Source organism: Pelophylax lessonae (genome assembly GCF_965119305.1).
Source record: "Pelophylax lessonae genome assembly, chromosome: 8".
NCBI lineage: Eukaryota > Metazoa > Chordata > Amphibia > Anura > Ranidae > Pelophylax > Pelophylax lessonae.
The window spans coordinates 29,174,283-29,188,948 of NC_138775.1; the positions used below are offsets into that span (position 1 = coordinate 29,174,283).

The 14,666-nt window shown below is 42.4% G+C and overlaps 1 protein-coding gene across 1 annotated transcript in view; it reads right to left on the reverse strand.

The window, feature by feature from the left end:
- Nucleotides 1-14,666, reverse strand: part of EEFSEC (eukaryotic elongation factor, selenocysteine-tRNA specific) — a 287,723-nt gene that overhangs the window by 203,978 nt on the left and 69,079 nt on the right. Inside the window, exon 4 of the mRNA XM_082265985.1 lies at nucleotides 6,787-6,951. Coding sequence (XP_082122111.1) covers nucleotides 6,787-6,951 — 165 coding nt within the window. The remainder of the gene's footprint in view (nucleotides 1-6,786; nucleotides 6,952-14,666) is intronic.

Here is a 14,666-nt window from a genome sequence, read left to right on the forward strand (position 1 = left end):
ATGGCTACATGTTTATTAAAGTGGAATTAAACTCCCGAATATGCTCACTTCCCCTGCTGGTGGGTTATTGGCCTCTTCATTGGCTGGTGGAGGAATATTATTAATTATACAGGATTTATATAGCGCCAACAGTTTGCGCAGCGCTTTACAATATGAGGGAAGACAATACAGTTACAATACAATCGAATACAGGAGGAATTAGAGGGCCCTGCTCCTTAAAGCTTACAATCTAGATGGGAGGGTCAAATGAAACAGAAGGCAATAACTGTGGGGGGTGAGCTGATGGAAAAAATGGAGGTAGAGTTGTTAGGTGTGGGTAGGTTAGGCTTCTCTGAAGAGGAGGGTTTTCAGGGATTGTCTAAAAGCGAATAGAGTAGGAGATAATTGGACAGATTGGGTCTTCAAAGACCCAAGACAATCAACGTGCCTACAGGGGAAGCTAATTTTACACTCTTAACGCTTGTGACGCCACTAGGAAAAAAAAAAAAAAAAACGCAACTGTGACCCGGCGTGGCATAGGGTGACGATGACACATTATAACCTTTGCAATGGTGGTGTGAAAAAGCTTCATGCTGAAGGACCAGCTCAGATGGCTACATGTTTATTAAAGTAGAATTAAACTCCGCAATATGCTCACCTCCCCTGCTGGTGGGTTATTGGCCTCTTCATTGGCTGGTGGAGGAATATTATTAATTATACAGGATTTATATAGCGCCAACAGTTTGCACAGCGCTTTACAATATGAGGGAAGACAGTACAGTTACAATACAATTCAATACAAGAGGAATTAGAGGGCCCTGCTCATTAGAGCTTACAATCTAGAAGGGATGGTCAAGTGAAACAAAAGGCAATAACTGTGGGCGATGAGCTGATGGAGAAAATAGAAGTATAGTTGTTAGGTGTGGGTAGGATAGGCTTCTCTGAAGAGGACGGTTTTCAGGGATCCTCTAAAAGTGAATAGAGTGGGAAATAATCTGACAAATTGGGGTAAGGAGTTCCATAGGATTGGAGAGGCTCTGGAAAAGTCCTGGAGGCGAGCATGGGAGGAGGTGACGGGGGAGCTAGAGAGCAGGAGGTTTTGAGAGGAAGAAGAGAGCCATTAGGTTGGTATTTTGAGACTAGGTTAGTGATGTAGCTGGGGGCTAAACTGTGGATGGCTTTGTAAGATGTTAGTATTTTGAATTTAATTTGTTGGGTGAGCAAAAGCCAGTGGAGGAATTGACAGAGAGGAGTAGCAGACACTGAGCGGGTTGGTAAGGTGGAGGAGTCTGGCAGCAGCATTCATTATGGATTAAAGGGGCATGCGCACTGGAGTCAGCCATTCCCGCATGGCCAGAGTGTTGCGGGATTGCGCAGCTCGGTGCATATTACTTAAAAAAACTGCAAGCAGGCAGGAAAGGCTACATTCACACTTGGATGTTGGCCCGACAGAATGTAGATGCGAGAACTCTTGTGGGGTGTCCCCGTGATGACTGCGGGAGGCAGCCCCATTGAAAGCTATAGGAGGCTATCAACTCCTGCAGCCAATTGCAGCCGTTTGCATGTAAATACTATGCAGCGATCACCTTGGAGTGATTGGCCATGGATCCAGATGTTCACCCCTTCCCAGCCAGTGTTATTAGTACAGGGACAGTGTATAGTATTAACACTGATCACTGTGTTATTGTCACTGGTGATGTCAGTGGCAGTTAGGACCCTTTCACACTTGTGCGACTTAAAAGTCTCTCGATTTTGCGGCTGCAAATTTGACTGGACTTGAAGCAATGCCTGTGTAATCATGAGTTCTATAAACCCCGAAATGCATCAAAGTTGGAACCAAAGTAGTGCAGGGACTACTTTGAAGTTGTTCGACTTGAAGTTGCATAGATATGAATGGTACTCATTGGAAATCATGAAGTACGACTTGTCCTGCAACTTTGCAATCCCAAGTCGCTCAAGCGTGAAAGGGGCCTTAGTCAGTTCCCCCCAGTGTCAATTACAGACAGATTGCCCCAAGCACTATTGCTGTCCCATTATAAGTTGCTGATCTCCACCATTACTAGTTTAAAAAAAAAAATGAAATTCCAGTATATACTGTATACCCATAGTTTGTAGGTGCTATAACTTTTACACAAACTAATCAATATCCTTATTGGGATTTTTTTTTTTTTTTCAAAAACATGTAGCCGAACACATTGTGGCCAAAATTGTTTTTCAAAAATTGTTGGGTCTTATTATATATATATTAGATTGTAAGCTCTAACGAGCAGTGCCCGCCGATTCCTCTGTTGGCGCTATATAAATCCTGTATAATAATGATCTATATATATATATATATATATATATATATAAAGATATATATTATCTATCTATAGATAGATTGATATATATATCTATATATATATCTATATAGATCTATATATATATATATATATATATATATATATATCTAGATAGATAGATACAGATATATATATATATATATATATATATATATATCTAACAAAAAAACAGTTTTCAAAAATATGTAGCCGAATAAACTGTGGCCAAAATTGTTTTTCAAAAATTGTTAGGTTTTATTATATACATATGGATATATATATTAGATTGTAAGCTCTAACGAGCAGGGCCCTCTGATTCCTCTGTTGGCGCTATATAAATCCTGTATAATAATGATCTATATATATCTATATATATATATATATATATATATATATATATAGATAAAGATATATATTATCTATCTATAGATAGATACAGATATATACATATATCTAACAAAAAAACAGTTTTCAAAAATATGTAGCCGAATAAACTGTGGCCAAAATTTTTTTTCAAAAATTGTTAGTCTTATTTTATATCTATATCGCGCTCTCTCTCTCTCGATATATATTATATATATATTTTCTATGTAATATATATATATATATATATAGACCAAAAGAAAGCTCCATTTGTGTGAAAAAATTATATAAATTTGGCAACAGGGGTACAGCATTGCATGACCCCGCAATTACAAATTAAAGTAGCCCAATGCTGAATAGCAAAAACAGCCTGGTCATGAAGGGGGTAAAATCTTCCAGAGCTCAAGTGGATAATCAGGAGATAAAGCGTTGTCACCCTGTAACAGGAAGTCCCCGAACTTTCACAGCACTTCTCCAGGTATTATTTTAATGAAACCTGTAGAAATAAAAATACTGAAATGGCTTTTAAAATGATTTTTGATATTGTAGCATTCTGGGTAATCTGAAAGTGTTTTTTTTTTTTAACTCTGGTGAATGATGTTCAAGTCGCTCACATGCAAAAGCGCAAACTGTCCGGTTGGGAAAGCTGTGCAATGTCAGGAATTGTGCAATGCTGCATGATGGGAATCTCCAGAGGAAGCGGTAACACCGGGATGCTCAACACCGGGATGGGGGGCCCATTAAGGATAAGTGTGCTCTAAGTGTCCTTACCCTTTAAACGCAGGCTAGGTGGGAGTCAGGAGAAGGAATTTCACGCTGACCTCTCCATACTCCGGTTCAGACGGTCACAGATGTCACAAACTATTAGCGACTGTTGAGGGAAAGGTAACCACTTTCCATGGCGGACGCTTTGGTTTGTTTTCCTTTCCCAAATAGTTTCTTTTTATAAAAGCTGCGTCCCAATGCCCAGTGGGCACCTCCTGTCACTCACTGTCCAGGGTGTTTGGTAAACACAGGGGGGCTGTGACGTCGCATGACCTGGGTCGGGGAGACTGGCCTTCGTACGCTTCTGTATCTACAGCCATAAAAGGACAAAATCCTTCATTGCTTTTTAAAGGGTAGAAACAATGCTACAAAATCAAAAAAGTACTTTTTCTTATTTTTATTTATTAAAGAAAGCGTAAAAATAAAATACATTGTCATAAAAAGCAGTAAATAGGTTTTTAAAAAAAAAAAAAAAAAAAACTCACTCTTTGCTCCTATTCAGCCACACCCCCTGGCTTTCTGCATACAACTTCCCTGAACTTCTTACTACTAGTTTTCCATAAGTAAATTATTCAGAGCTACATTCCCCCCATTATATATAGTACTAGTGTGCAAGTGTCCATTGTCATTTATCAAATTGTGTCTGATCTGAGACCAGCTCACCCAGGAAACCTGAGTAACAGCTTAGAAGTATGGGGTTTCCTTTTTTCCCCATTTATACTTACCTAGGTGCACACCCCCCCCCCCCCCCGCCTCTACACTGAGAACCGAGCAATCGAACGCCACTGATCGCTCGGCTCTGAGAGTTCCCCGAGCAAAGAGCAGCTGACTGTAAGTCACAGCTCTCCGCTCTGCCCCCTCCTCGCTCATTGGAGCACTGGGCTGTGGAGGGGTGGGGAGAGGCCGGCTCAGCCTCTCAGCAGCTTGCTGAGAGGCTGAGCCGGGTGTCAATTCAGGCACCTGACGGATCCCAACTCTGTGGTTGTGATGAGGCGGTGCCTGGACCGACTTCTGTGACGTCAGCAGAGAGTGGACTTCAGCCCGCTATCTGCTGAAAACGGGTCACAGGAGTGCAGAACGAACTGCCCTACTGTGATCCATAGGAGATTTACAGCCAAACCAGCTTTGGCTGGTCATCTCCTTTAACCACTTTACCTCCGCTCACATGGAGGCTACTGCGGCAAAGTGCCGCGATCCCGTCCAGCGCCGTAGACCTACGTCGCTGGACTCCGCCCCTTGTGAGCGGTGCTCTCACGCCGCCGGAGGCTCGCTCCCGCTGTGTTCATTCACAGCGGGAGTCGGGCCAGCGGAGGAGCAGCGGCGATTGCCGCTGCTCTGCCCCGATCGTCGGGGATCGAGTCTGGAGATCTGCCCGCTGTGTGTAAACACAGCGGGTGGATCTCCATAGTGACAGGGACTGACAGATCGGAGTGTTCAGCATAGCTGGACATCCGATCTGTCCTTCTGTCACCTCCCCCCCCACACGTCAGTAAGCACCAGGCATACATTAACCCCTCCCTCTCCAATAGAATTAACCCCTTCCCTGCCAGTGTCATTTTTACAGTAACAGTGCATATTTATAGCACTGATTACTGTAGAAATGTCACTGGTACCCCCAAAAGTGTCAAAAATGTCAGTTAAGGGTCCGATCTGTCCGCCCCAATGTCGCAGTCCCGCAAAAAAAAATCGCAGATCACCGCCATTACGCGTTAAAAAAAAAACACCAAAAATGACAGAAATCTTTCCCTTAGTTAGTAAACGCAATAACTTTTGCGCAAACCAATCTAAATACGCTTATTGCGATTTTTTTTACTAAACATAGGTAGCAGAAAACAAATTGGCCAAAAATTTAAAAAAAATTAGATTTTTACATTTTTTTGGGGGGGAATTTCATATAAAAAAATGTGAAAAATATTGTTATTTTTTCAAAATAAACGCTCTTTTTTTGTTTATAGCGCAAAAAGTAAAAATCGCACAGGTGATCAAATACCACCAAAAGAAAGCTCTGTTTGTGGGAAAAAAGGACGTAAATTTTGTTTGGGTACGGCGTCGCACGACCGCGCAATTGTCAGTTAAAGTCGCACAGCGCCGAATCGCAAAAAGTGGCCTGGACGTAAGACAGCAAAATCCTCCGGTGGTAAAGTGGTTAAATTGGAACTAAACTCTCCATAGTAAATAAATAGGAAGGTGTCATAGATTTACTTGCTTTAAACTTTTCTTTTTACATTTCTAGAGTTGCATCCTGGTTTCTGGCCTAGGCCAAATATTATGTCATACTTCGCAGAAGTCTTCATGGGCATATTTTTTTTTCCTTCACCTGGAGGAAGGGGGAAGAATTTTCTCAGCAAGACCACCCTCCTACCTGCATGTCTGAGCTAAGGGCAGATGGATTACAAGTGCTATACGAATCAGCAGTTGGAAATGCTAGACTTATTAGAATTATAGTGACTTTCTCATTATAGTGAATGAGAAAAAAAAAAAAAAAAGTGAGTTGCTATAATTCTCTTTGCAATGTTGTATTTTTAATAAACAGTGTAGCGCTTGATGATAATAAAACTAAATGTGAGCATTAAAAAAAATGTATTCATAGACTACAGCGACAGTCCATATCTCTCAATTGTACATGCAATCAATGGTCTACGATAAGATCACCAATCCAGTGAACAGGTAGTTATGCAATGGTGTCCAGACAGACGTACCGCCACCAATAGAAAGAACGCAAACCCACCAGATAAAGCCAAGTTTGGCTGTTTTGAATGCTGTCATTTTTTTTAATCTGGCGCCAAGTACCCAGAAGTGATACCATGACATCACTTCCGGGTTTTTGCATGGAGACCTGATCAGAGCTGAATGTGGCTTTGATCGGGTCTTCGGCGGCTGTGCAGGCTGGTTACCCGCGGAAGGTGGCGGGAGGGGTGGGGGGGGGACGTCCCCTCCCACTCCTTGTAATGACTCCTGAGCGGCTTCTCAGTCGCATCAGTTGTCATTACAAGACGGCCGACTGTCGGCTATGGACGTGGGTACCGGGGTGATTCCTCTAGCTGCAGGCATCATTCCGGTACAAGCACTTTCCGAAATATCGGCCACCTTGATATATCGGGGAAAGTGCATATTGGCCCTCGATATATCGGCTTTGCCGATAATCAGTCGATCCCTAGTTCTAACGCTTCAGTACTCTATAGAAGACTATCGAGAAAAAAATTTAGAGGCAAGTTTTAAAATTGCAGTTATGAATAGCTTACAAAAACGTTCAAATATGTAACATAGATAGTATCAAGGACATGGCAGTGAATACATCCTCCCTGCGGGTGTATCTACTTGTACGATGTTGCCCACTAGTGGCCGAACAGGTTTTTACCTTTAAGGCTGGGATTTCCACGTTGTCATTTAGACTGACGGAGCCGGAGAGGACGGTGCCTGTCATCACAGTGCCCTGACCCTTGATGGAGAAACAGTGGTCAACTGCCATAAGGAAAGGCCCCGAGGGATCTCTGTGGGGAAGATAGGCCTGAGACTTCAAGAGCTGCAGAACAAGAAGGCAGAAAACACACAAGAGTTCATTCAGAGTGAAAGAGAGCAAGGCCAAATGAGCAACGTCGCCAGTAGCTCCGGAATATCATCTTACAAGAAGTGCCAAAAATCATTTCTTTTTTCTTTCTTTCTTCTCACAAGCCCATATTTTATTTACAATAGAAAACACAATACATATTTAAACTAAGAACATGTACTATTTTAAGAAGAAAAAAAAAAGTAATTTTGAAATTTTTGAGAGTTGGGTAAAAAGATTTCAAGTGTATAGAAAAAACAATACAAACTTACAGTGGAACTACACTTCATCGGAGCACCACAAACTAAAAATGCAATTTAATTCATTTTTTTTATTCAACGCCAACTCCCCCATCCATCCATGTCTCCAGGTTGAGAAATCACTTTAAAAAACACCCCCTAGCATCTCTGGCCAAGGACATCTTGAGTAAGGGCAGATGATTCATGTAGCATTTACTTCCTAGAATTCATCTGCCCTTAGCTCAGGCATGCAAGCAGCAGAGGGTGTGCTTAGGCCCCTGCTCCCCTACTGGAGACTCCTGGGATGTATGACATAATTTGCCTAGGCATGGAAACCAGGAAGAAACTGAAGAAATGTAAAAAAAAAGTTTAAAACAAGCAAATATGATATACTTTTCTATCCATTTGCTAATGCTAGATGAAGCCTTAGGTTAAATGTAAACTATCTGTATCTTTTTTTTTAAGTAAAACACTCATTTTTTTTTTTCATCCTATGTTATAGCTCAGTGCCGCTGATCTGCTGCAGCCTCTTTGCAGTCATGTCCTGTCTACAAGCACTCCAGTGACATTTTGCAGGGTGAGGGAGGGTGAGGAGGGGTAGAGGTTACTCCTCGTATGTCATTTAGCAAAAGTCTAAAGCAGGCCATACATTGATCAAAATGTGACCAAGTTAGAAGCTGATTGGCTACCATGCACAGCTGCACCAGCATTTGGACTCTCCCATTTTAGTAAATCAACCCCAATGTCTCAGCAGGGAGGATGCCTCCATCTACCTTCATTGTGTGGTTGAAGGATTTCATCTGCCTTTTTTTTTTTTGTTCAGTCCGTTGGCCATTGGCTCCAATCGTTGTCAATCAAAGTCAGTGAGCCAATGAGGAGAGAGAGGGGGCGGCTCCATGTCTGAATGGACACACAGAGAAGTGGCTCGGCTCGGGTGACCCCATAGCAAGTTTCTTGCTGTGGAGGCACTCAGCAGGACGGAGGGCCCAGGAGCACCACGAGGGACCCAAGGAGAGGAGGATTGGGGCTGCTCTGTGCAAAACCACTGCACAGAGCAGGTAAGTATAAGAAGTTTATTATTTTGGAACAAACAAAAAAAAACAAGACTTTAATATCACTTTAAGCTGGCCACAGATGGATCGAAATTGGACTCAGCAGGGCGTGGCTGAATTTCAGTTCATGTATGGCCACTGGGGTTGAACAGAAGATGATCTACCAATCGACTTCTGTTCAACCGCCCTGTTAGCAAAAAAGCCGCTCGGTCAGTTCTGCTGACTGCAGTGCTGATCTGTGTACTCAGATGGGGGGGGGGAAGACTCACTGCTGTCAGAATACAATGACACATCGGGAGAAGATCTCAAATATGTGGATGGGAGAATCAGGTCAGCTTTTTTTTTTTCATTTAAAGCGATATAAAAAACGAGTTTTTTTTTTTTTAAATAAACAAACTGCAGTTGGTTTTGCACAGAGCAGCCCAGATCCTCCTCTTCTCGGGTCCCACGCCAGAACTCCTGGCCCCTCCCCCCAGCTCGGTGCCCCCACGGCAAGAAGCTTGCTATGGGGGCACCCAAGCTGGCGTGCTCCCAACCTGCGGCTCTGTGTGTCCATTCACACACATGGAGCAGCGGCTCCGCCCCGCCCCCTCCGTCTCCTGATTGCCTCACTGACTGATTTACAGCTGCCAAAAGCCAATCAGGAGTGCGATACCCAGGAGAGGCACAGCTCTCATGGACATTGCTGGTTCGAGAAGGGTCTTAGGTATCGGCCGATATCTGCAAATTTTTTTTTTTTAATGTCTACAGGTACTGTGGTGGAGGGATCTGGGGGTCCCCTCCTCTGCACTTAAGCATTCAAAACGCCAAGTTTGGCTGTTTTGAATGCTGTAAGTTTTTTGAATTCCGCGCCGCCAGTCATGACATCACTTCCGGCTACGCGAATTCAAAGGCATGTAGGGTCAGACGGCGGCGGTGAAGGGGGAAGGGACGTCCCCTCTCGCTCCTTGGAATGACAGCTGAGCGGCTTCTCAGCCGCATTGGTTGTCATTACAAGGCAGCCGACCATCGGCTATGGACGCCGGTACCAGGGTGATGCCTCTAGCTGCAGGCATCAGACCAGTACTACAAGCCCTTTCCCTAAAATATCGGCAATATCGGTAAATAAAAAGCCGATTCCGATATATAGGGGAAAGTCCATATTGGCCCTCGATATATCGGCTTTGCCGATAATCAATCGATCTCTTGTCTTAGGTAAGTATTGGGGGGTGGTGGCTGCTGCACACAGAAGGATTTTTGCCTTCATACATAGAATGCATGAAGGTAAAAACCTTGTATCTTTACAATCACTTTAACTTACATTTATGGCCAGCGTTAGGGTTTCCATCCACTTTACAATCAGTCTGATAGTGCTGCTGATCTCCTGCTGCCGGTATCCCTCTACATGCATTGCATTTCTCAGAGTGGATTTATTTCTGGGTGACAACAGTGGACCATACCTGTGTAATGTGTGTTGAAAAGGCCACTTGTAGTCTCTACAGAAGCCCATGTGGCAGAGTGACACAACAGCAGGTAGACATCAAAGAGACATTGACAGAATGTTGTCACCGTACAACAGCAAGCGCCAGCCACTTCCTGTCTACATGCGTCTGCTACAGAAGAGACTGCAGGTCACTGGTCAGGGCAGGCTTCCTGATGGGAACAATGGTGAAAAATCCTGTGTCATGTGCATCAGTATAATGTCCACTAGAAGCACATGTGACAGGGTGGTAACACAGAATATTCTCACAAAATCATACCATGTGTTGAAGAAAAAAAAAAAAAACGTAAGTGTGGTAACACAAGGGAAGCAATTGGAAGACAAGGACAGAGCGTTGTCACCCTATACCAGGAAGTGCCAGGACAAGGACCTTCATGGTAGAATTATCTGCCATCACTGTACTAAAAGCTGCAGATGTAAAAATAACAAAATTGGTTTTGAAGTTACATTAACTTGTTAAAGCGTTTGGAATGATCCTGTAGTTGAAGCTATAATAATACAGAGATGGCAGCCATTTGGTTCCCTGAGGCCATTTTTTTCAGAATGCTTTGCAATGGTTGAGCACACAGAGGGGGGCTATATGTGGCTCATGTCAGATCCAGGCTTGATACACAGGAACAGTTGTGACTTTCTTTGTAGAGTGCAGAGCACCAGCCGGGGTGTAAATGGAAAGGTCGGCGACCTTTGCCTGCTCCCTGACTCTCCTGGGAATCAATATAAAAAGACCACCAGGCTTGTTTAATTTAATGCAAATAGTAACAACTATTACCACCTAGGGGTGATAAAAGAGATATAATAGAATAGATAGATAGAAAAGATAGATAGACAGATAGCTAGGATGGATAGAATAGATAGCTAGATAGATAGAATAGATAGGATAGGATAGGATAGGATAGGAAGGATAGGATAGGATAGGATAGGAAAGATAGGATAGGTAGATAGCATAGATAGATAGATAGTTAGCATAGATAGATAGCATAGATAGATGGCATAGATAGATGGCATAGATAGATGGCATAGATAGATGGCATAGATAGATGGCATAGATAGATGGCATAGATAGATAGATAGCATAGATAGATAACATAGATAGATAGATAGCATAGATAGATAAAAAGCATAGATAGATAAAAAGCATAGATAGATAAAAAGCATAGATAGATAAAAAGCATAGATAGATAAAAAGCATAGATAGATAGATCGATAGATAGATAGCATAGATAGATATGCTGGTAGGTTCATTGGCTCCTTTCTAAACTGGCCCTAGTATGAGTACAGGATATATAAATGAGAGTTCGGGACCTTCGACTGTAAACTTCTAGCGAGCAGGGACTGATGTGAGTGTACAATATATAGTATATGTAAGGCGAGGAGTAAATTGCTGGCGCTATATAAAAACCTGTAAAAAAAATAATGATTGATAGACAGACAGACAGACAGACAGACTCCACTTTACTGGGAAGGCTTTCCAAATGTTTTTGAGGTGTTTATGAGAGAATTTGTGCCCATTTGGCTAAAATAAAATTTTTAAGGTCCTGTACTGATGTTGGATGAGAAGAAGACCTGGATCACAGTCGGTGTTCCAATTCATCGCAAAGATGATCAGTAGGGTTGAGACCAGGGCTCTTAGCAGGACACTTGAGTTCCTCTACACCAAACTCATCATACCATGTCTTTAAGGAGCTGGTTTTGTACAATGGGGCACAGTCATGCTGAAACAGAAAAGGACCTCCACTAAACTGGTGGAAGTGCACAATTGTCTAAAACAGGGTTTCTCATCCAAGGTTCCATGAAATATGGGCTCCTCCAGAGGTTTCTAGGAGTTCCTTGAGCAAAAAACTGTTTTTGCCTATCAGATAAGTTCACACTGACACCATTGATTGATTATCTGTAAAGGGTAATTCTTCTCAATGACCACAAGTGTAAGGATCATTCCTCCCACTGAGCACCACACTAACGTATCATGAGTTGTAGAAATAGTCCTTTTTAGCAAGGGTCTCTGAGACCAGAAAGCTATTTCAAGAGTTCCTCTGTGTTGAAAACGTTTAGAAAGGCTGGATTTGTTTGCACTATCAGCACTTTTAAATGCATTCAACACTACGGATGCACTTACCTCATCTTATATCATTTGTTACACTGACAGCACTTTAATTATATTTATTTCACATCCCCAGCAAGCGCTATAGGTAGCCTACCCTCTTCCCCTTGTGGCTATTTATATTATATGTTTAGAAAGGCTGCTCAAATATGTCTCTGCATGCTGCACCATTACCAGTACCCTTCACTGGAAACTCCTGAACTCAATCCTGGGAGGGGTGGGAAAATACTTTTGGCCATATAGAAAGGTGTGATGGTCAGGTGTTCACAAACCTATGGCCATTGAGTGTATAAAATAACTATTTGTTTTAAAAACAAATATTTCAGCCTCCGATGACATCATGCATTGATGACGAAACGCGTCAAGTTGAGCCGCACGTAGCCTCGCTTCCACTGTGGTACGTGGAACGCAAACCGCGCCACACCCGGAAGCCCCGTGCAGAGAGCGGGCGGACCTCATTGGCGTCCCGCAGCGGCTTCCAAACATTCGGTATCTAAGCGGCATTCATGCGGTATTCCACTATTTTATAATACTGTACCACCAACGTCTGTTTTATATATTTTAAAGCACCATTGCACTTTTTTGCTCAATTTTAATAATAAAACATGGATTTTCTTACTACACCATGAGAAGTTCATTGCCTATCCTATGTATACAGGAGCATGGAGGGTGTCACCACCATTGCACTGTTTGTCTGTTGGTTTGAAGCACCGTCATTGAAGCTAGAACAGTCACCTTGGAATATTAATTAATTTTATTGGACTATATGGACACTATATTTATTCAACTACACAGCACTGTTTGGATAATTAATTTTTAAGGATTTTTTGGGTTATTATTGTAATTCAATATTCATTTATTTATATGTGTGTATATTATTTATTTATGACAGCAAAGTCAAAATAAGCACAGCATTTGCACTTTATTTAGTTAATCAAACACACGGGAAAAGTGTATAGGTGGTACTACACACCTCATTCTATACAGGGTACGCGCTGTAGGTAATACTCGCCACATTACCTAGCACTATACAAACACCTTCAGGGTTGTTTTCAGCAGCAACCCCCAAGTCATAATCAGACTACAGGGTGCCACTACCAACACACTTGGTATCACTAATTTATATATAATATTTACACAACACTTTCCCACACCACCCTGCTCCAGGACATGCGCTGTTGAAGTAATATTTATTATTACATACAATTTCAAATATTTCAGCCTGCCTCCATTCTCTCCGGTCTGTATAAGATACTGGGCCTTCGAATAGGAAAGCCCAGCAATTCCTTTTTGGTTGGTGACTGCCTCCAAGTAAAAGCCCACAATGGTCTCTATCTGCAAGGAGAGCAGAAAGGGGAGTGCTCCTCCTCTGATTTATTTAGCTGTACATATAATCTGACCAGCTACTATTCATGTAAATTCTTAAAAAAGGAGTGCAACAAGGTATATGCCCTTTACTTGGAGCGCTTTTTTTTTTTTTTTTACAATTTACTATTTCATTACTGCGGCAGAGTGGCTCGTTATCGTCTGACGACGTAGTATTAACGCCGGAGGCTCGCTCCCGTGGTTTTCATTCACAGCGGGAGTCGGGCCAGGGGAGGAGCAGCAGCGATCGCCGCTGCTCTGCCCCGATCGCCGGGTATTTAGTGTGGAGATCCGCCCGCCTGTGTAAACACAAGCGGACGGATCTCCATAGTGACAGGGAGTGACAGATCGGACTGTTCAGCATAGCTGGACATCCGATCTGTCCCTGACTCACTCAGTCACCTCCCCCCCTACACGTCCGTAAGCACCAGGCATACATTAACCCCTCCCTCTCCAATAAAATTTACCCCTTCCCTGCCAGTGTCATTTTTACAGTAACAGTGCATATATATAGCACTGATTACTGTAGTAATGTCACTGGTACCCCCAAAAGTGTCAAAAATGTCAGTCAAGGGTCCGATCTGTCCGCCGCAATGTCGCAGTACCGCAAAAAAAAAAATCGCAGATCGCCGCCATTACTCGTTAAAAAAAAAAACACCAAAAATGACAAAAATCTTTCCCTTTGTTAGTAAATGCGATAACTTTTGCGCAAACCAATCAAAATACGCTTTTTGCGTTTTTTTTTACCAAACATAGGTAGCGTAAAACAAATTGGCCGAAAATGTTAAAAAATTTTGATTTTTACATTTTTTTGGGGGGGAATTTCATATAAAAAAAAAGTGAAAAATATTGTTGTTTTTGCAAAAATTACGCTCTTTTTTTGTTTATAGCGCGTGATCAAAAAATCGCACAGGTGATCAAATACCACCAAAAGAAAGCTCTGTTTGTGGGAAAAAAAGGACGTGAAATTCGTTTAGGTACAGCGTCGCACGACCGCGCAATTGTCCGTTAAAGTCACGCAGTAAAAAATCGCAAAAAAACTCCTGGTCTTTTAGCAGGAAAATCCTCCGGTGGTAAAGTGGTTAAAAAAGGAGTGCAACAAGGTATATGCCCTTTACTTGGAGCGCTTTTTTTTTTTTTTTACAATTTACTATTTCATTAAGCACCGGTGATTTAGCTATTGCTATACTTTAGGCACTCTGACACCCCAGCTATGCATTCTGTGAACCGATTTACAAAATCCAAAGTTTTCTATGAATGGAGAGCGGCTGCTGTGTAGGAGAGCCGTTTATCTCCAGGATCTGAGCATAGCAAAGCTATGCTATCTGTGGTCAGTGAACCAGTAGATCCAGGAGGTGGCATACATCATGCTACACTTAATTATTTGTATGCCCACAGATTTAAATGCTTCCCCCCCCCCCCTGGAGTTCTTCTTTAACATAGGCTCTTTGTTTCTT